Consider the following 22,389-nt stretch of genomic DNA (forward strand, 5'->3'; position numbering starts at 1 on the left):
TCCCTGAGTGAGGAGCAGGCAGGAGCCATTCCCTGGGCTGGCACTGCGGCTGCTGAGTTTACACCGTGTCGCCCCGGTAACCCCTCAGCCCGAGGGAACGCGGCCGGCAGGATTTAATTCAAAGAGCAGCCGTGACCTATGGAAACAAACACAGCCCAGCTGAACCGCAGCGCTTCAGGCTCCCAGCACAAGTTGTCTCAGCACACAAACCAAGCCCTTTTTCTATCTTATGTTTACCTCTGTTTATGTTTTAATACCTGGTATGTTTCCACGTCATTTTTACTTCGCACTCAGTCCCCTCAGGAGGATTTGTAATTTCCTTTCTAGCCGCAGATTTTAAGGGTATTTCCTCCTTTTTTAAAAATAACAGACTGTGCTAAGGGGGAAGACAAAATACAAGAGATATAGTGGGCTCAAGTTGAGCTAAAAGGGTGTTTAAGGAAGCCGCTTTGCTGGATGCCAGAAGGATTTCGCCGCTCACTAGGTGACACAAGCGACGGGGAAGGCTTTGGATTAGGCGGGGACAGGGACACCAGTCCTGGGGGACACCTCAGCCCCCGGCTGGCTGACAAGGGCTGTGTTGTACATCTGAGGGAGCCCTTCTGGACTCTCGCTGACGGAGAATCTGTGGCAGCAGCCCCCGCTTCAGCTTCGCGCCGGTGTGAAGCGACTGCGCCCGCGGGTGTCCCGTGAGGGGCTGCAGCCGGCCGGGAAACAGAGACACGGCGTGGGGAGCCCGGGCTGTGCGGGAACGCCACCAGGACGAGCGACAGAACCCAAGAAAAACATTGTGAGGGGAAACCGAGCTGCGAAAGAGCCCAAAAGCGCCGGGCTGTGAAGGAGGTCCGGGCTTTGAGGAGGCGCCGCCCTCCGCCACGTTCCCGGCAGCCTCCGCCGCTGGGGGGGGCCGGCAGCGGCACAAGATGGCGGCGGACAGCGAAGTGAGTGTGTGTCCCGCTCCTCCGCCCGCTCCCTGTCCCCCGGCTCTCCCTCTGCCTCCCCCGCTCTCTCCGCTCACCGCCTGTCCCGCTCTCTCCCCGCAGCCCGAGTCGGAGGTGTTCGAGATCACGGACTTCACCACCGCCTCCGAGTGGGAGAGGTGGGTGCTGCCCGCCCCTCGCTGGGCGCGGGGTGCGCGGGGGCTCCGCCGAGCCCGGCCCGGCCGCTGCTGCCGGGGCAGCCGCTGCCCCCGGCCGGGAGCACCCGGAGCCCTGCCCGGAGCCTTTCCCGGCTCTTCCGCCCTAGGCTCAGGCCGCGGCCGAGGAACGGGTTAAGAGGCTCTAGTCGAGCTGGTTCTGAACTTAAGGTCCGGTTTAATACCTGTTTGCAAGGGATTAGAATATACGCTCAGAAGGCTTATGTGTTTTCTAAGTAGCTGTCTGGTTGTTCAGACAGTCATCTCATAGCTGAAGCCTTTAAAAGTTAGTAGAACAATGCACGAAGAAATTTAAGGTGAAGAACGCTCTTGCACTGTGAATGTATTATTTTTAAAATGCTTTTTCCAAGAGTGATAGCTTTTATGACAGGATTATGACAGGAGACAAAAGATTTTAAGTGCTACGCTTTAAATCTGAATTTAGTGATAATTTTGTCTTAAATGCTTATCTATCTGTTAACAATGAAGCAGGAGTTATGTGCTGCAGCTGTTAGGTGCTGCAGTACCAGAAAAAGAAAAGGTGAGATTCTTAAAACAGTCAAAAGATGCTCACAACTAAAAGTAACTGTCGTGTAAAATTTAAGTATAGGAAGACTGTTTAGTGTACAAGGAAGCAGTTTTTCTGGCTTTACTGTGATACTTGTGGTGTTTGTTTGTTTGTTTATTCTTTGGGCTTTTCTAAGGAATTCAATAGCAAAACAACACTGTCTGCTTTGAGGTGGCTGAATTGTAATACAGGTTTAGTGTTCAGCAAATAGTAATGCCTTTTTCCCTCCTAATAGGTTTATTTCAAAAATAGAAGAAGTATTGAATGACTGGAAACTTATTGGGATTTCTTCAGGCAAACCTCTAGAGAAGGTCAGTTGCTGCTTCTGAATTTTCCTGTAGAATTTGAATTGCTAATTAGTAATACAATAATGCACGCATGTATTTCATCTATTGCTGTTTTTGTAGGTGTGGCAGATAATGACTTTATTAGGGAATTTCACTTGTCAAAGTGTCAATTTGACGAACAATTACTGTCAATTCATTGGTGGCTCATCTGCCAAACAGGTTGTTTCCCTGACAAACATGGATCTTCTGTAGTGCTTAGAGATTTTTTTTAAATTCTAAGTTTGAATCTGGAGACATGCTTGAAGCTGCTCTAAATACTCAAGGAATCTTTTTGTCCTGCCTTGTGCCTTTGTCACACCTCATGTATTTATGGCTGAGGTTTGCACGGTGCTATTTGTGACTCAGTGTGTTTCATAGATGGGAGAGATTTTTTCAGCGACTAATTAGAGCCTTTGTGATGCTTTCTCAGTCCTGTGAAATGCAGAGGAAATTGCTGAGCTCTTCTGCATAGTAATGCAGATAAACTCAGCTGGTTTGTGTGAAATGGCTGCTGTGTTTCCAGGGGAATCTCAGTGCTTTTCATTCTGGTCAGGTACAGAGTATTTGGAATAAAACTTATGTTATTTAATAAATTGCACTTTAGCTGTCCCTGTATTCCTACATGTCTTCTTTTCTAGACCAGAGCTCTCTTCCTACCACCCTGTAAGATCAAAGGATTGTCTAAGTTGCTTTCAGTAGGAGCAGTGGTGCTGATTTTTTTAGACATTCCCATGCTGTATTTTTGTTTAAAAATTAATTATTCTTACACAAGTTTTGTAAGTTGTAGATAAAAATAATCATTTGTTGGTGAAGGTAAATATCAAGGTAATATTTGCACAGAACAGTTTAGATATAGATAAAGTCCCAGGTGGGAAACTTCTGTCTCTGGGCAAAGATGAGGCTGTAACAGATGTGCAGTTGCATATGTGAGGATGCAAATCTTTATTGCCATGTAGTTCTGAAGACTCCAAGATGATATTTGATTTTTGGAATGAACATGATTATTGGCAACATGGATTTTAGCAGCCACCTACCTTTATAATGAAGAGCTTTGAGAATTGCTTATTGAAATTAAATCATGCTGAGCCATTAGGCAGTAGAAAAATGTGAATCAACATTATTGATCACCTAGGCAATATTTGAAAGACTAATTTTAAAGACTTTTAAAGACTAATGAATGTTAACCTAAATTTATGAGATAATATCTTCTTTTTTTATATGCAGGGTATATTTACCACAGGAACATGGGAAGAGAAATCAGATGAAATTTCGTTTGCAGACTTCAAATTCTTAGTTACCCATCATTATCTTGTACAAGAGCCCAGTGACAAAGATGGGAAAGAAGAGCTGGGAGAAGGTACCTGATAGTTCCTTCCATAGTTGTAAGGATAATGCCAGAAGACAGTGTCAGAATGTGGAGTCCATGGTGTGCTGATTTGTATCTGTGTGGGATTTTCTGAGGTCTGATGAGTGTGATCTGACACTTCTGCTTTTAGTTTGCTTTGCATTCACACAGTGCTAATACAAGGCAGTTGTAAGTGAGCTGGATGGATGTGATGATACATTGATCATGTATCAATTTTTGTCACAGATGCCCTTCCTCTGCCAATGCAGGACTTGCTGTGCATGAACAATGACTTTCCTCCTCGAGCCCACTGTCTGGTGAGATGGTAGGTGTGCTGCCTCTCATCTCTACTGCAAATGAGCATAGCAGCTGCAAAATCTGGCACAATCAGTTAAAAACTTAAGTAAAATGATTCTTTATACTAGACACAAGAAAGAAATGCAAAAACAGCCTGCTATAGTGGGCCTATCTTTAATTTGGTTTTTTTTCCCCCAAATATTTTTCTCAATTTCATATATTAACCAGGCTTTTACATATGTAATATTTAGGTACATTCTTAAAAAGGAAAGCTGCACCACTTTAACAAACAACAATTATATTCTTAGTAATGCAAATCTTGAGCACATAATAGGATTGGTTCTAGAGAGATTGGCTTTATGTATAAACAGTTTCAGTCATTATGAACATAAGCTGGAAAACCTCAGGACTGCTAGACCTGGAAGTGCTCCCAGTCAAACACATTGCAGTTGTTGGAATGCTGTTACACTCAGGCAGTGTGTGAGTTCAGATCTGCAGCACCCCATGCCCACTCAGTTCTTGGCCTCTCTAAAAATGAAGAGGTACTTGCATCAAATTAACAAATTTCACAATCTGTTGGTGGCAATTACGTGCTCCAGGTCACAATATTTTTTAAGAATCATGTTTCAGCTGGTTTGCCAGGCACTAGGAATGTGCTTTTTTCTCTCTGTCTCTCAAGGTACGGCCTACGTGAGTTTGTGGTTATTGCTCCAGCTGCAAATAACGATGCTGTTATCAGTGAATCCAAGTGCAACCTCTTGCTGAGCTCCATTTCCATTGCACTGGGCAACACTGGCTGGTAGGTGAAACATAAACCTTTTTACATGTCCAGGTAAAACTCCAGCCTTGGTGAGGAAAAGGTATTAAATTGTTAGCAAAGTACGTTCATCGGTTTTTGTTTATTTGTGTAATATTGTTAGAGAAGGATTTTAAAAATCCCCATGTATAAAGATTGAATAATGTTTTGTTTATTTTAATTATTGTTTGAAAACCTTTAGGGCTGTTAAAAGCTACTAGAAGTTGTAGGAATAATATGTAATTTATAAAACATCACTTTTGCAAGAGGATTTCTTCTCTATGTGTAATAACAGTAACTTCCTAATCTTCCTCAAAAATTATATAGACTGAAAATGAGGTAAGGGAAGTCATGAAGTGGGCTGTGATTGTGGCATGGCAATTTGTTTGGCATTCTGTTTAATGACATTAACAGTGATTTTCTGTGATTCCTGTGAAGTGTTTCAAAGTGTGTTCGTCTAAGAGAAAATATATTTCAAAGGCTGAAATTATGTTGAAGATATGCTAGAATATTGAGCTAGTTTTAGAGGCTCTGAGGCAGCAGGCCCCTGAGTGATGTGCAGTGTTGCTGTTTGCAGTCAGGTGCCCCTGTTCGTGCAGATCCACCACAAGTGGCGCCGCATGTACGCGGGGGAGTGCCAGGGCCCGGGCGTGCGCACGGACTTCGAGATGGTTCATCTGCGCAAGGTGCCCGGCCAGTACACCCACCTGGCAGGGCTGCTGGACATCTTCAAAACCAAGATTGTGAGTGTAGACTGATGCTATGTGTGATTTATGTTCAACCCCTAGGGTGTTTGAGAGGATTTACTCTTTACGTTGGATTTGTTCTCTGCTGTTTTGAAGGGCTGCCCTTTAACACCTCTGCCTCCAGTTAGCATGGCCATTCGCCTTACCTTTGTGCTCCAGGACTGGCAGCAGTACTTCTGGCCACAGCAGCCACCAGGTAGGAGACTTGTGTCCTCACAATAACTCCTTTTCAGACAGCCAAACAATGCTAAAGAAAATATTTGTGAATCTTGCCAGAAGAATTCTAACATTTTCTACTTTGCTAGGAAAAGCTTCTGTCCAATTCCACCCTGTGTGATAAGCAAGCCAGCTTAAAGCTGCTCTCAGGTTGTAGCTCATGGCTGGGACAGGTGTTTTGGGTAGGGCTGTGCCTCGAAATATGGGTTAGTCAGCATTTAGAAATACAATGATATTTCTAAAATGGTGGTATCTATGTAGAATGAAAAGGGTGAATGAATCTGTGAAGAATTCTGCCCTGGATTTCTTAGGTAAATGTTTAGATTCATATTCTAGAAGATGCTAATACTTTGTGGGAGTTCTTGTCAATTGTTTCCATAAAGTACATTACTTTGGTAGGTCACTATCTAAGTGTATTAACAGTGGGAAAAGCAGAAAATACTGTATGGACCTCACTTGAGGTAAAGGTATGGATTTTTATTATTGTTGACACAGTACTAAATTTAATGCGGGAGGAATTTCTGAACAAGCCTTTTGTTATAAGTAGCCTTGCATGAAGGGGAGAAATAATGTATAGTCTTAAATTTAAAGTATATAGAGCAGACTTGATAAGTTTATGCCATAGTGATGCTGTTTAGGGAAACCAGAGGTAGTAACTCATTTGGTAGTCTCAAAATGGTCTCTTTTATTCTTGATGGTGGTGCTGTCTTCCTTGAGTACCAAGGATTTGGTTTTAACAGACTTATTTTTATATAGGTAGTAGCAGAAAATAAATTATAAACTTCTCAAAGGTAAACAAACCCATAGGAAAAAGGTAGATATTAGTTCCTCCTTAACATCCATTTGATTAATGATGTGATGTTTTAGGTACAGAGTGGTGGAACAGTTTAAGTGCCCAAGTTCTTTCTTGACCTGGTAGCAGTTTTACATAACAAGCTTGAGGTATTTAGGGTACATTTGGAGAGACAGAACTCATGTGGCCTTGGTTATCTAATTGTTTGGCTTTTCTTTGCTTAAAAAGTACTCTAATCAAAATCTTATGTTTTGAAGAAGTGTGCAGTGAGGTTGATTCTGTGCTCTGTAGTTAAGGAATGCATGTTGAACATATGTTTAAAGAGAGTTCTGCTTATTAGAGAGAAAATCAGTGCTGTTTTAAATGATAGTTCCTCTTTGGTTAACCAAGTTTACCTAAAGAACTTGGGAAATGAATTCCACAGATTTTATCTTTTTATTGTTTCTGCAGACACAAAATCTATTTTCTGTAGTGTCTGTGCCTTGCTGTAGTTATTCACTAAGTCAGGATCTCAGGTTTGTCATGGATGAGTTGTAGCACTCTGATCATATTTCTTGATTGTTACTTCCACTCCTTTAGCAGCAGAGTTGTGGTTAAGGGTGTCCAAGTGTGTTGCAGAAACTGGAGATGAACAGCATCAGTTTTACTGCTCTTGCTATGTGCAGTTGTGGTTTATGTTCACTGGGAAGATTATATACCATCACTCAATTAGCTCTTCTCAAATAAAACCAAAGAATTTAAATGTCTTTTATCTCCTCTGCAGAAGAAATTATGTAATTAAGTTATCCAGATACTTCATCTGCTAATCCCTCACTTGTTTTGTTTGTAAACAGTTTGCCAGATGCAGTTAAAATTGCAGATCAGATGCTGTAACAGCATTATTATAATGGCATTACAATACATTATTATTATTGCCCACTTTAATTTTTGTTCAGTGGAGGCTGTCTGGTTTTGATTTATGTATTTGAAGGATGTAACATGGGAAGTGCCTGAGGGTGCTGGGAGGCATCTCTGAGTACCTGGGACTACAGGGAATCCATACCCAAGATTATTTGAATAAGTCCTCTTTTGATAAAATTGTCACCTTTTAAAAGTAGTTGTTTTTTCACTCTGCAGTTGCTCTTCCAGTCTTCCTTCTCTGCTTGGAACTGATTTCCTGCCCAAGCATTTTTATGGCACTTTTGTGTCTGTTCTTGTGCCAACATTGAATCTTCAGGGCTGTCTTTTTATCTATCATCACTGCCTGTATGAAGGGAATAACCTCCCCTCAACATGAATGACAAGAATTGTATCTGTCCCTTTGAATGTCCTGTTTCAGTTTCTGGTGGAAGCAATTCCTTTGACTGTGTGTTAGGATTGTGTTCTCCTAGCTCAGCTCTTCTCTGGTCATCCTACAAGTTACAGTCTTTGCAGTGAAATAAGGGGATATGCTGCTTCAAATGTTCCACAAATTCTTTATGGAAAATGTGTTGATTTTTCTCCAGATATAGATGCTCTAGTTGGGGGAGAAGTTGGAGGACTGGAATTTGGGAAGTTACCATTTGGTGCCTGTGAAGATCCTATTAGGTAAGAGAAGAGTTCAGAAAACTGTTTTATAACTTCCTTAATGGAGGACTTACAGGTGTTACTTCAAATCTTAGCTTTGCCTGCCTACCACTTCGTATATCCAACAGATACTTAATTATTCAAGTGCATCAGAAACATCTGTGAAGGGTGGTGGTTTAATAGCAAATAAGGCCATTTGTAAAATTGCCTGATGATATTCAGAGTTCAAGCTCATATGGCTTTTACAATAAACTTCTGCAGTACCCCATTTATCTCTGAAATTATTGAAATATACCTCAAGATAAACCTTAACAATTTTGTGCAAGGGTTGGACTTGCTCTCATGTATGCAGTGAGAAAACTTACTGGACAACAAAGAGGGAATCAGATATGATCTGTCACAAATACCTTTCAAAACATGAACTGTGGTGAAGGGAAAACTTTCTGCTATCACTGAAAGGCTGAAATCTTGTTTTGTTTCAGTGAGCTGCATTTAGCTACAACATGGCCTCACCTTGCAGAAGGGATAATTGTTGACAACGATGTTTATTCGTAAGTATCTTGTCTGAGTTGAAAATGAGTGTGCTTTTTTGCTCACTGCTGCATCTTAGCGTCATCTCAAACACTGTGTGGCTTCACATGTGAAAAAGAACCCATTTTGAGGAATGCCAATGTCAGCTGATAGAACATCTAATCTGGGGAAACACATTTTGAAATGCATTTCTGTGAGAAAATATTACTGTGTTGTAATCTCAACAGAACACACACCCCTGGTTTTGAGCATATTCTCATGTTAGACTTGAAAATGTTGTGTATCACATATTTCTTGGAAAAGATGATAGTAGAGCATGAAAGGTAAAACCAATTCACTGCTTCATATCCCTCTCCCAAAACCTGTCATCCAGCTTTTCTGCTAAAGAGGAAGAAGGGTTTCTTGTTCATGTCATGCACACACCTGAGAATAGGGACTCTTGCTTGTCATGTTCTCCTGTGTAATGTGGTGACATGACATTTATTGAGAACTTGGTACTCATCTTTCTGATACTTATAGTGGCGTTTGGTTTCTTTTTTCTTTTTTTCTTTTTTTTCTCTTCTTTTTTCTTTTTCTTTTTTAATTTTTTTCCCCAAGTGACCTGGATCCACTTCAAGCACCCCAGTGGTCTGTGAGAGTTAGAAAAGCAGATAACCCTCAGTGTCTGTTGGGTAAGACATCAGAATTTCCTGTCTTCTCTTGCAGCTTTTAAACTAAAACTACCAAGTTGTGAAGTTAGGGTTGAGTTGGTGATTGCCTGATGACTTATTTGGTCACTTCCCTCATTTTTTTGAGTGAACAGTATTTTGGGTTTCTTTTTCAAGAACACAAGCTTTGCAAATACATAAGTTCCTGTTGTAGTTTATTCTGTGTATGGTGAAATTCATTGCTGTTCTTATTTCACCAGTTCCAGAGAATAAGAATTTCTCTATGTTCTGTGAAAATTTACATTTCCTAGAATCTTCCCATTTTATTAAGTGTGTTTTGCATGTATCCATCTCCTTAGTTCAACCAACCTTTCTGACAGGGAGAATTAATATTCTGGAGAGCTGTACTCCTCTGTCTGTCCTTGCCTTTAAGCTTGTGGGGAAAAGGCTTCAAAACTTTGCAAGTTTCATGTTGTTTTGGGTGAATCAAACTGCAGGCAGAGCTGTGCTCTGGAGAGGTGGCCAAGAGATGTCTGGTGTGCATTTACCTAAACTTTAATTATGTGGGTTTTGTGCTTCAGATAATTTAATTATGTGGATTTCGTGCACCAGATATTTGTGCTTAGAACAAATTATCAGATGTTCTTTCAGAAGAAAAGATAAAAATTGCTGTCCTTGGGGCATATTTTAGAGTGTTGGCTCATTGCTCAGTGAGGTTTTTGGCTGAGTTCAGGAGCTTTGTTCCTCTACCAGGGGATTTCCTTACTGAGTTCTTCAAGCTTTGCCGGCGGAAGGAGTCAACGGATGAGATCCTTGGAAGGTCTGCATTTGATGAGGAAGGAAAAGGTAAAACTAAAATCCAGTTGATTTGTGTTACTTGTATTTAATAGTTTTATGCTAGTTTGCCTTCCCTGTGCCTTTATTCTCACTGATATTTATAACTCTTACACATACTCCTGGGAATTTTCTGGCCAGGGCTTCATGGTGAAATTTCTCATGAATTCTAGACAAGTTCAGCTCCCAGAGCCCCAGAGGGACAACTGCCTCTGTTAATGTTGTGTCTGTTTCTTTTTACAAGAATAGAAAAGTTTAAAATTTGACTAGAATGTACAAGAGTTGGTTATAGGACACATCAGATTTGTCTGTATAGTTTTATGTATTTTTGCTTTTTCCACTTCTTTCTCCTTTTTGTTGTACTCTGTAGTACACGTCAACAGCCAGTTTAAAGAGTCTTTAATCTGTGTGAAAGGCTTTGCTCTCATCCTCTCCATTTTAAGGACTTTAAGGAAAAAAGAAAATTAAAACTTCCCAAATTATCTGACCAGCAAGTTGGGCTTTATCCCAACTGTGTAAATACTGCCATCTTTCTGATGTCTCTGTCCCTCTCTTTGGCTTTTCTTGCTGTATATAGTGAAAATTCCCTTCCTGCTATTTGTCACCTGTTCTTCCCTCCAAATATGTATTTTCCTTGGCTATACTTGATCTTGGTTTTGAAGAAGGAGCTTGCTAGTGAGCTTAAAAAGGTGTTAGACTGAGGAGGGTGTGTATTACTCAGTGCTTGGCATACAGTTCCTTCAGCCCTTCTTAACTCTGGGATTGCCAAGATGGGCTTTTGCAGGCTGCTCCTAATTATTTACTTAAATTTGTCAGCTCTCCTTATAACATTATTAATTGAGTTTATTGTAAGAGACATTCTAGAGTTTACCAGCAGCAGGTCTGAAAAAACCCCAGTCTTTTGATTTGAGAAGTTTACCTGAGCACTCTAAAACAGAACTGTGCTTTCACTATGTGAGGCCAGTGATTAACACAGGATTTATTTAATATTTATCTAAAGTTTTAGCAAATGCTGGAGCAGTCTTTGTTACCTGCAGTGTGTTTATTGGTATGTTGTATAAACAAGGTTTAAATACTGAGTCTTTGGGATACTCTGTTGGTAACTCTGCAGGAGCAGTGCTGCTACAGCAGGCACTACCTGCAGCCAGCTCAGTCTGGACTTCATTTGGTGAATTACATCAAGGACAGTCTGTGACTCATTTGTGACCTCCTTCTGCTGCCTGTCTTAGCTAAGAACAGTGAGTGTCAGCCTGAAACCTGGCAGCAGAGGTGTAGCTCTGCTTCACAAGGGGCTAAATATCAATACAAGATAAACAGGCTGATTAAGACCGGTGAACTCTTGAAGAGACTTGTTCTAGTGTTTGGGGGTTTACTTTATTTTGTTCTAATTGTTTTTATTTTATTTGCTAGAGGTTGCTGATATCACCCACGCACTGTCAAAGCTCACAGAGCCAGCACCAGTCCCAATCCCCAAATTATCAGTCACAAACATGGTTCACAGTGCCAAGAAGAAGATCCGCAAGCACAGAGGTGTGGATGAGTCTCCTCTGAACAATGAGGTGCTCAACACCATTCTCCTGGTGAGTGAGCTGTCCCTGCACATGGATTCAGATATCTTTAAACCTGTGGCAGGTTTAAAGATATCTGATCTCAGTTCCAGTGCTTGAATTGCATTTATCAGCTTCTGGGAACAGCCCAAGTTGTTACAAGTCTGTGTAGTCTGGACTAAACCTGATCTCTGAACTCTGCTACCAATTTTAATTATAGGGATTGCTGGTATAAAGCCAGCAGTAACTTTATGGAGAAAATGGAAAAGGCAGGCAAACCATACTGATGGAAGGTTTAATTTTTTTTTTTTCTTCAAGTTCTTATTTCCTGATGCTGCTGACAAACTTGCAGATGTATTTGAAAACAGAGCCAGCACTTCAGCAGGAAACAATCCTCCTCCCGAGAATGAAGATTATGTAAGTTTTGAGTGACACAAGAGAGGAAGGAATTTTGAGTGTGTTTATATAGACTTTGCAGTGCTTGCCCTATATCTTGTAATACTTAGCTTTTGGAAAGATTTATTTACCTTTGTGGAATCTCTGGGTAGAAATAGTGATGATTTCTGTTTCCTTGGAATTCCTTTATTTTCCAAAGACTGTAGTTTTTAGTATCTTCTAGCCACTTATATTGACAAACAGAAAAGAGCTCACATGGTTTTGGAAAACAGTGCCATTGTTTCTGTATTTCTTCCTTTCTTTTATTTCTTCCCTAGAATCTCTTCAGCCAGTTTAAGTCTGCTCCATCTGACAGTCTGACATACAAATTAGCTTTATGTCTTTGTATGATAAACTTCTACCATGGAGGACTCAAAGGAGTGGCACATCTTTGGCAGGAGTTTGTGCTGGAAATGCGTTACAGATGGGAGAACAACTACCTTATTCCAGGGTGAGATTGTTGTTGTTGCTCCTTGGTCATGGAAAATGTTCTTTGTTCCAGGAGCTGAGTGGGGTCACTGTGACTTTGAAACACACAGTTTTGGGGTTTTTTCAATTGCAAATGCTATCTCTGGTTTTATTACTTTACTTCCTTAATGCAAGAAAGGGCAGGGAGTAAGGACCAGCATCTGTGCCCTCCTTTGAAAACTTCAAGATGCCTGGGGAAGCTCAGCTTAGACATTCACTCTACTGTGTGAATGAGGGTGGGGAAAATAACTTACTGTGGTGTAGTTTCACCTCTCTTCTAAGGGAGCTGTTCCAAGGTGCTGCTGGTGCAATGGCCTTTTCAGGTATTCCAGCCCTTCCAGGTTCTGTCTGCTGCAGCAGAGCTTGGGACACACCAAACCAGGGGCTCTCTCAAGATGAGGCAGAGCAATAACATACCCTGCACTTAGGGTTGTGGTATTTTGGTTGGGGTTTGGGGTTTTTTGTTGATGAGACAGGCTGGCACATCAAAAATTTAATGTACTACATTTGTACTTTGAAATGGTTACACTAGCAGATAAAATAGAAGCTGAAATGTATAGCAATGACTGCACTGTATCATTGCAGTTTTAAAAGTACAGTTAAGGATGCTTAATTCCTGTTTGAAAGCAGTTACCTTTTCAACTTCCAATTGGAAAACTGACCAGGAATGCAGAGTGTTTCACACTAGTGTGAGTGAGCTCTGAGCTCCTGAAATGACCTCTGGGAAATACATGTAATTTAAATTCTGGGCTTGTCTGCTGAGACAATAGAAAAGCTGTGTAGTTGAAATGGTGGGAGTGGGTTCAATATGGGTGTTTGTCCCTGTTCTAGATTTCATGTGATTTAAGACCACATGTCTGTGAAAGATTCAACTTTATAATTGATAATGGTTGCACTTCTGCCTTTTGTTAGATTAGCTAATGGCGCTCCAGATCTCAGATGTTGTTTACTGCATCAGAAACTGCAGGTAAATATCCCAAATTTAAGAATGATTTTTCTCCTAAGGAAACTGTCAAAATTACAGCAATGATTAGCTAAATATGTTGTTTTGTTGATTTAGTTGTGCTTGTGGTTTTTGTGTGTGGAATTTATTTCTTGAGGAAAATTTTGTTACAGCAACAAGTTCAGTGGAATTGTTATTGTTCAGAATTTTAAGACCTTTTCAGTGGCTGTAACAGGTTTTTCTGTATGATTGTCTCCATAAGGGAAATAATTGCTGAACAATTTTTTTTTTTGTTCCTTTAACTTGTTAAATTAGATGCTAAATTGTTGCATTGAAAGGAAGAAAGCAAGAGATGAGGGGAAAAGGGGGAGCACGTCTGATCGTTCACCTGGTGGTGCTTCTGGTGATGGTGCCAAAGGAGGAGACCACTCTGGAGAGAACCCTGACAAGGAAAAAGAATTTGGCAAGTCTTGGGAATCGTGGAGTGACAGTGAAGAGGAGTTTTTTGAATGTCTTAGTGACACAGAAGATCTTAAAGGAAATGGACAGGAAAATGGCAAGAAAGGAGCAAAAGAGTCTGTAAACTTAAAACCAGAAGGTCGTTTGCACCCACATGGAAAACTGATGCTGCTGCATCCAGGAGAGCCTCTCTATGTTCCCATAACACAGGTGAGGGAGCAGGAGCTGAGAACACACAGAAGGTGCCTCATACCTGGGATTGTGAAACTGCAGCAGTTTGCAGGTTACAGCCTTGTCTGTTGTTAAAATTGCTGAGGGTTTGCTGAGTTTTTGACCTAATACCTTGTTTTCAATCAAAACTGAATGAGGCTGCCAATCTCACACATTCTTTGTTTTATTTGAGAGTGTGTCCATACCAAATTTCATTCCAAACAATATATTTAAACAAGAATTAAACTTCCTTTCCTACCTTAAATTCTTGGTTCTTTTTATTTTCAGTTCTTGAGGCATCTTCCATCCCCTCCTTACTTTCTTTCCTATAAAATAGGAGCTGCTGTGGTCCTTGCACCATGGAGATATCTGCCTCACTTTGCACAGTACTGGATCAGTTTTGCTGCTGTTTTTGGTTTTTTCACAGTTTTTCTGCTCACATCTAAAAGGCCACAGTCATTAGGTTTGGTGCCATTCTCAGCAGGTTTATCATCAAACAACTAGAAATGTTACCTGACATCAACAAGCTTTCTTGCAGAGTGACCAGGGATGAAATAGGAATTGGTGCTGTCACAGAAAGTAGTTCAAAATCAGCCATGCATGAAGAATACTGTGGTTTTCATTCTCCTGAGAGAAATTACTTCTAATTAGTGTTGTTTTGCTTGGGTAAAACATACGAGCAGAGAGTAGTCAGGCAAAATGTTCTCAATAATTATGTGCTGACAGTATTGACAGCAAAAATTCTGCATTGCTTTGGGTAGATTTTCATCCATCTCAGCAAAATTGTACCAGTCAAACAATTTCTGGATTTCATTAGGATTTTGGCATTTTAGCAATATATCCTTATATTGTCACCTTATTTCCAGGTAATTCTCTGTGTAGTTTCTTTGTTAGTGTCCTCTTCAGATGCACAACTTGAGGCTGAACTGTGTAGGCAGTGGAAAGTTGGGATCATTTCCTCAGAGTACAAAGGAAGCAGAGTGAACTAGGGGTGAGAAGGAGCTTCCTGCTCCTCCTCCCTTGCCCTTAGTGCCTGCAGGAGGGGCTGTCAGTAACGCTGAGTGTTCCCTGTCACAGGAGCCAGCCCCCATGACCGAGGACCTGCTGGAGGAGCAGTCGGAGGTGCTGGCCAAGCTGGGGACATCAGCGGAGGGCGCTCACCTGCGGGCGCGCATGCAGAGCGCCTGCCTGCTCTCCGACATGGAGTCCTTCAAGGTAGCACTGCTGGCACATTGCACTGCCTGCTTCTTCATTCAGCTGGCCCTCTTGCTTCTGTTGGACAGTTCTGAAGATTTCTAAGGTTTTTTTTCTCCACAATACAGTTTCCAGTTAGTTTCAAGTTGAAAATAAAAACCTGTTGGGAAAACTCTTGGCACACTTCAAAAATCTATGAGGATGTGATCTGTTACACTGTAACGTCCCAGTAAACCTACAAAATGTCTGTGGGAAGGGAAAAAACACATCAAACATACAATTAATCAGTTGTGAATTAAAACAGACATTCATCAGGTTGGGACTGGACTAACTGTGGCTTTGGGTTTCATTTCCCTCTGAGCTCTGCAGAGGGAGCTAAGAGCACATCCACTGCTGTCAGCACAGGAGCTCAACACTAAAAAGACTGGAGAGTCTGTAATGAAATAGCCATATATATCTTTTTAATTATTGCAGTCTTTATGGTAAAAGGATATAATGTGCTGTACAGTTAGAGTATTTATAGTATAACAGTAATCACTTTATTAACAGGGACTCATGGCATATTAAATATATATGGTGTAAGTAATCTAAAATCTCAAAGTAAAAATAGGGAACTATAATTGGAAGTACAAGTACACTCTTCATAGATACATCAAATAGAAAACTGGGATTCCTTTTATGTTCTGGACCTGTAGATGTAGTTAATTGTGGTCATATTGCATCTATGAAAAATGAGTGTTTTTTTGTTTGGGGAAGATACTTCTTTAAAGTTCCTTTTCAATAGAAGAAGAAATGGTGAATTTTGTCACTAGAGGGTTAAAAGATGGAAAGTCAGTGCTTAAAGCATACTTAGGTGGCCCACTGATTCTTTTAGTCCTTAATGGGATAAGCTTAGTGAAAATTCCTATTTATTGCATGTGGCAGGTGCCAGGTAGAATTTTAACAGTATAATTTTGAGCTTGCCTGAAATAACTGATAAATGTAATGAATGAACATGTAGTGGGTGATGAGAAGGTGATTTTTTTGTTGTTGCTGCTGATGGGGGATTTTACCCCTTGCCATTGTCTTGGTTTATGATTTATTCCCTCTATCCTGCTGTACAGTTTGTTGGCTGTGGACAAAAGAATTTCCTGAGTTTTGTCTCTTACTCTGTGCTCTACCCACTAAACCATATTGCCCTCCTACCCATGCTGTCATGTTTTTGTAGGATTTTTCAGGAACAAATTTTCTGTCCTCTCCTCCCTGCAGGCAGCTAACCCTGGCTGTTGCCTGGAGGACTTTGTGAGGTGGTACTCACCCCGGGACTACATCGAGGAGGAGGTGATCGATGAGAAGGGGAACAAAGTCATCAGGGGCGAGCTGAGCGCCCGCATGAAGATCCCCAGCAACATGTGGGTGGAGGCCTGGGAGACAGCAAAGCCAGTCCCAGCACGGAGGCAGAAGAGGCTTTTTGATGACACCAGGGAGGCTGAGAAGGTGAAAGCTCTGGGGCTGGTGCCAGCCTGGGCTCCCTGCAGCCCTTCCCTCCCTCCCTGCAGCATTGAAACACCGACAGGCCCTTGCACTGTGTCCTTGGAGTTACTGAACTGTTTAGTGCATGGCTTAGGGTTGATTGGAAATTCCTGCTGCTGTACAGGAGGGTGTTTGATGTATCTAAAAGTATGCAGTGTTACTTAGGTATTTCTTTAAATTATTAGTAAATAAACCAGATTTTTAACTGCATATACACTAGGAACATTTTAGTTTCCTAATGCAGTTATTTTTAGTTGCATTCCAACCTGTTGGGCAGATTCATGTAAAACTGCCTCTCGGGTCTTAAAGTGGCGTTCCATTCTTGTGAATTCATCTTTCCATGGTAACCTTATCTTTGGGAAGTAGTTTTGATCACTAAAATATTAAATTTTCTAATGTTGCAGGTACTTCATTACCTTGCAGTTCAGAAACCAGCTGACCTTGCAAGGCATCTCCTGCCTTGCATCATCCATGCAGCTGTACTCAAGGTAAAGGAGGAAGGTAAATAATGTTTAATAAATTATTAAGATATTTAAGGGGAACAGTGGTGCAGTCAGTAATTACAACTTTGTTTCTTTCCTTATAATAGAAGCAGTAGAAGATATATCTTCAGTTAAGAAGATTATCAAGCAGATAATATCCCATTCCAGCAAAGTGCTACGGTTTCCCAGTCCAGAGGACAAGAAGTTGGAAGTAAGGCTTTTGTACTGGCTGGGGCTGAAAACCTGATTGACTTTTGCACTGTTCATGGCAGTGTTAAAGGAACATCTTTTTAATTTTCCCTTTTATTAAACTCTTGCAGGAAATCATTGCTCAGATTATGAGTGTGGAAGCCATCATTGCCAGGGCAAGGTCTCTCAAAGCAAAATTTGGGGTAGAGAAATGTGAAAATGAAGAGGAGAAAGAAGATCTACAAAGGTGACTTTTTTTAATTCTTATTTTTCACTGTGTTGTTTTGCTTTTCCTCTGATGCCCTTGTTTGTACTTTCAAACCTTAGGACAATGGTGACAATAAAGAAATATTTAGGAATCATATTTGGGTATCCCTGTCACTAGACTGTCTAGAGATGATGTGCGTGGGTACCTCAGTGCTCCTCCAACTAAGCATCTTTTGGAGACATTTGATCTAGGTTTTTTAAATAGAATTTGGTTCTATCTTGACAGTACTGGGGACTAACTTTTTTTTTGTGTGTATAAAAGATACATTTGGTGAACTCTGTTACCTTACCTAAAATTAGGACTAGAAATTTACTCTTTTTTATAAATGTTATGGAATGAAATAGTCTCTTCCACAATTGTTTTCTTATTCTTGTCTCCCTGCTGATGTGAAACATCACTGGGCAGCTCTGAATGGGAAGTGACAAGGAATGTTCCCTTGCATCACTACCTGCTGTCAGGTTATTTACTTGCTGCTCAAGATGAGTAATGTTATAAAACCCAAGTTAACTTCTTGCTGCTGTGCTGGGAGGGAGAGATGACATTTGTGCAGTACATGTTGGGAGTTCAGAGATGTGGTGCCTGACCCAAGCAATGTCTGTGTGCTAAAGAAAATTGTAACATTGTGGATACTTCTGCATGGCCAATACCATGGAGGCTTTCCTGTTGATTTTATACATCTGCTTTAGGAGCCTGGGCTTCATTCTTAGGTAACTGAGAGGAGAATTTTTTCCTTAAACTTTTAGAATAGAGAAGCAAGAGAATCTGCCAGTTTTCACCCTGAGCAAATGATGCTTGGTGAAGGCCTTGGGACAGCTTGTTTAGGTCAGCACACTGGATCTGGCCAAGGATTAACCATTCATTTTTCTTTTTCAATCATTTGTTCCATCAGATTTGTAAACAGTCTCCTGGAGCAGCCAGAAGTGTCAGTGGTTGGTGCAGGAAGAGGACCTGCTGGCAGCATCATTCACAAGCTGTTTGTGAATGCTCAGAGGGTAAGAGAGAGCTCTGGGTGGTGCTGCAGCCACTTCTGATTTAACCAGAATGAGCCAATGAGTTACCACATGGTGCCAGTGTATTCTGTCTGCATTTCTGCATGTACTGTCATGTATGTGCTCGAGGTGTTTCTGTGATGTTCTACATGATTTTGGCAGTAACAGAACCTTGCAGGACCAAAGGAGAGTGAGTGAGCTGGGATGTTTAACAGTTGAAGCCAGCTGGATAGATAGAGGTGTCAGTAATGCTTTATGTACTGCAAACAGTATCATCAGTAATGCTATTAAAGCCAAATTTCTGCCTTATCACAGCAAGGTCAAGTGTTGATTGTTTCACAGAGGAATGTAGAGAAACAGGTCATAATATTACATATTTTAGAAGCAGTAACTTCTAAACTGAGGCTTATGTTTGGAATACTTGAGATTTTTTCTGTGGTAACTAGCATGCTTAGGAAGTTTCAGTTCTTTTTCAGTTTCTGCATTCAGTTTACCAGTGTTGCATCTGTTTTCTGGAGACACTTCCCTTGCTGATATTGATAAAAATCTTGCTTTTCTCTCTTAAGCAGTCTTTGGAATAATTAGTCTGAAAGTATTGATTTCCAAATGTCAGGGACTGCAGTCAGCCTTCAGTTTCTGTCAGAATTACACCTGTTTATAGCATCAGATTTTCTAACTCAAATTTAACTGCAGTGGTAATAACAAGGTAGCAGCCTGAAATCCCACTTGGAAATAATTGCTGGAAAAATGTTGTGATTGGGTGTTAAACACTTTAAAGGGATCAATGCTTTTGTAATAATCTCTATTTTGCAACTCAGCATAAAAAGGACCATTCTGAAAACAGACCATGGTTATTCTGAGGAATGAAAATCAGGACACTTCTTTTATTCTTCCAGTCTCTAGGGAAATTGTGTTTGCAAACCTGAATCTGCTAGCCAGCCACCTTTACCCTTCAAAGCCCAAGATCTGTGCCCTGTAAGTGATGCACACATATGCACTTGCCTCTTCAAGAGAGGCAGTGGGTTTTCAAATCTAAGTTTGTACCCTTAGGATGTGTGCAAATTTCAAGGGTTGTGTTTTGAAACACCACTTACTCAAGCAGGGTTACAGGTATTTCCCACTAGCAGCTGGTCAGTGTTAATTAAGGTTTCTTAGTGGGACAGGAACCAACTTGCAACGAACCCCATTTTGTGTTTAACCTGCCATGAGTTATTTCAGTAGAGAGCTGTTTGGTCGATAGAAGTGAAATTCCCTGTTCATTACCTTTTGAACCTGGACTCCTCTCTGAGCGGTGTATAATGTGTTCTGTTCTTGAGTTTTCTCAGGAAAATTCTGATAGCCAGTGCATGTTCTTGGAGTGCATGATGTCTCTTAAACCTACAGTCTCCTCCTAACCTCTTGTAAGTCACCTCTGACTTGCCTTTGTTTCTGTCTTTCATCACTGGTTCTTTTCTCATCCCTTTCCAAGCTGACTGAATCTTCTGATGAGGTAACCAACTTTGTCCCTCCTTTCCCTCTCATCCTCTCTGCATAGAGCTGAACCTTCTGGTGGATATAGTGCAGCAGCCAGATTTAGTTTGTACTGGTGTTCACAAGTTGAGTATAAAAGTAACTTTGTGTTTCCAGAATGGTTTTTCTGCATTCACACTTTATTTTCAGAGCCTAATAATGCATAGTGAAAAGAGAGAGAAATATTAAAAAAAAAAAGCCTTTCAAAAAACCAAACCAAACCAAAACCTTTATTCAAGTGAGTATTGGTGTTTTCTGATGCTGAAATATGTGAATAGGCCGTGCCTTTACATTCTTTGTTGTCATCACTGGTTTTTTGTTGATGTTTTGGGGGGAGGTGGTGATGAACAATAAGCTGGATGCTGCATTCCCAACACTAGTGCTTCCTGAAGGTGTGGAACTTTTTGGACACAGATATTTGGGAAAGAAGCAGGGTGACTGTGTGAAGTGTAGCACAGGGAAGATCCTCTCTGTTGGCTTCCCCAAGCTGTTCCTGTGGGAACACGTGGCACTTGTCCCTGGTGGGTTCTGTGGCACAGCCTGTAGGGGCTGGTCCCTCCACTCCTGGGAGCAGAGGGACAGCAGCACAAGGGGCAGCCAGTGGCTTCTGCCACACCTCAGGGATGGTGCTAGTGTAGAGTTGTACGTGCTTGAAGTAGGAAGGACCCTATTAGGGTATTGGTATGTGTGTATCCATAGGAATATGTAATCAGGGAATGTTTATTGGGCATGCCAGCCCTTCTTCCAGTTTTTGGGTGTTAGTGTTGCTGCTGCCTGGCTCTGAGGCAATGAATTCCTCCTCCAATTGGGATTGTGCAGCAGAGGGATTTCAGCAAGGCTCTCTGGCCATGAAAAGCCCATCCTGCAGTAGTACTGGAGAGTGAAAGGCAGGTGACTGTCAGGACTGCAGTAGTGGCACTGATGGTTTTGAAGTGGAGGCTGCCTTGGCCTCCTGTAGCTGCAGGGAGCTGAGGAGAGCCCCCTGTGTGAGGAGGGGCCATTTCCTCCAGTCACAAGCCTTGCTTCACACTGCCCCATCAGAACTTCAGCTGGGCAGAGCTTCCCCATCCACACGAGGGTTCTTCCATCTGGTTACGTTGGCTTTATTTCCTAGCATCCCATTAGCGCTTTGCTCTGTGTACACATGAAGCCTCTAGCCGCGTTCCCATTCCTGCTCTTCTCTGAGAGCAGCTGTGTGAACCGGCGTTAGGCAGCAGGCTGCCCTGTCGCTGTGCTCTGCCGCAGGTGCCCGCGCCGCCGGAGGAGGAGCTGCGGCGCTCGGGCTGTCCGGAGGAGCGCAGGCAGGGCGCGCAGTCGGAGTTTCCCCCGCCCGCGGGCCGGGAGGTGATCCTGCGCGCCTCGGTGCCCCGGCCCGCGCCCTACTCCAAGGCGCTGCCGCAGCGCATGTACAGCGTGCTGACCCGCGAGGATTTCCGCCTGGCGGGCGCCTTCTCGGCCGACACCACCTTCTTCTGACGCGGCCGGGCCGCACTCGCTGCTGCGGCCGCGGAGCTGCCCGGGACCGCAGCGCTGCTCCCGAGGACTTGGATCGGCTGCCACAGCTCAGCTCCGAGGTCTGGAATGGCCGCAGGAGTGGTTTCAAACTCTCTGTCCCACGGGAGCATCTCTTCCTTTCCTTGCATTAGCTTAATTATGGACCTGAATGGGCTGTGTGCAAATATTCATGTTGAAATTGATGCAGAATGTGCTGCTTTACACTTCAGGATCAGACTTTATCAAGTGACGTTAGTCTTCTTAAATTGATATGTATAAAAACATTAAGTAATTTATATTTATTACTAATCATAATCACAGAGCCCAGTATTTTTTGGTTAATCACTGTTTCAAGTGCTTCTGAAATATCCTTATTTTTATTTAAAGTGTACAGTTCATACTCTGCTTTGTGCTGAAGTCTCCTGGTTGTCCAGATCTCGTCACTTCTCCCAGAAGACAGAACTAAGCGGACAGTGAGTCTGACTGACAGCCTGCAGTGCATCACTGAGGTGTGGGATACTCTGTATCCTTCCCTTGGTGCAAGGGCCAAAGCTGGATGGCAATGACACCCCAGAGGTGTTTCACTGTGAGCAACTCACTGGTGTTTACCCAGGCTATTTGTCTGCACTCCCTGTCATCCATGGGACAGGAGGGGACAGCTCTGTCACCTCTGGCCCCTACCCCACTGTGCCAATGTTGCTTTACAGTGACCTTCATCTGTTTGAATGAGAATCAGCAGATCAGCATTACTTTACAGATGTACAAACAGCTACAGTATTGTGGACGTTACTCAATAAATATGAACGTGCTGTTGGCTCTCAGTATTCCCATGCTTTTCCATGCCCTCCTTGCATGCTCTGATCCAGGAGGGACACTGTGACTACAATGACTACAGAGAGTTGAGTTCTGGT

At 42.0% G+C, this 22,389-nt stretch overlaps 1 protein-coding gene across 2 annotated transcripts; it reads left to right on the forward strand.

Moving 5' to 3' along the window:
* Positions 1-894: 894 nt before the first annotated feature.
* On the forward strand, positions 895-21,460 carry RAB3GAP1 (RAB3 GTPase activating protein catalytic subunit 1). Of its 2 annotated transcripts, XM_054278177.1 has the most exons (25): positions 895-941; positions 1,044-1,099; positions 1,939-2,014; positions 3,254-3,386; positions 3,621-3,699; positions 4,351-4,470; positions 5,045-5,210; positions 5,310-5,409; positions 7,707-7,788; positions 8,250-8,318; positions 8,896-8,969; positions 9,699-9,791; positions 11,190-11,359; positions 11,645-11,743; positions 12,040-12,212; positions 13,142-13,196; positions 13,488-13,841; positions 14,919-15,056; positions 16,284-16,511; positions 16,952-17,048; positions 17,137-17,240; positions 17,350-17,465; positions 18,376-18,478; positions 19,944-19,964; positions 21,230-21,460. In XM_054278177.1, exons 1-25 carry the CDS (start codon positions 924-926, stop codon positions 21,458-21,460), a joined length of 2,955 nt encoding a protein of 984 aa, XP_054134152.1. In that variant the 5' UTR covers positions 895-923. The 2 variants fall into 2 exon arrangements, with proteins under 2 accessions (XP_054134152.1, XP_054134153.1); XM_054278178.1 differs by lacking the exon at positions 19,944-19,964.
* The last annotated feature ends 929 nt before the right edge of the window (positions 21,461-22,389 follow it).

Source organism: Melozone crissalis, unplaced genomic scaffold (assembly GCF_028551555.1).
Source record: "Melozone crissalis strain CALT ecotype California unplaced genomic scaffold, PUWL_Pcris_2 ptg000023l_1, whole genome shotgun sequence".
Classification (NCBI taxonomy): domain Eukaryota; kingdom Metazoa; phylum Chordata; class Aves; order Passeriformes; family Passerellidae; genus Melozone; species Melozone crissalis.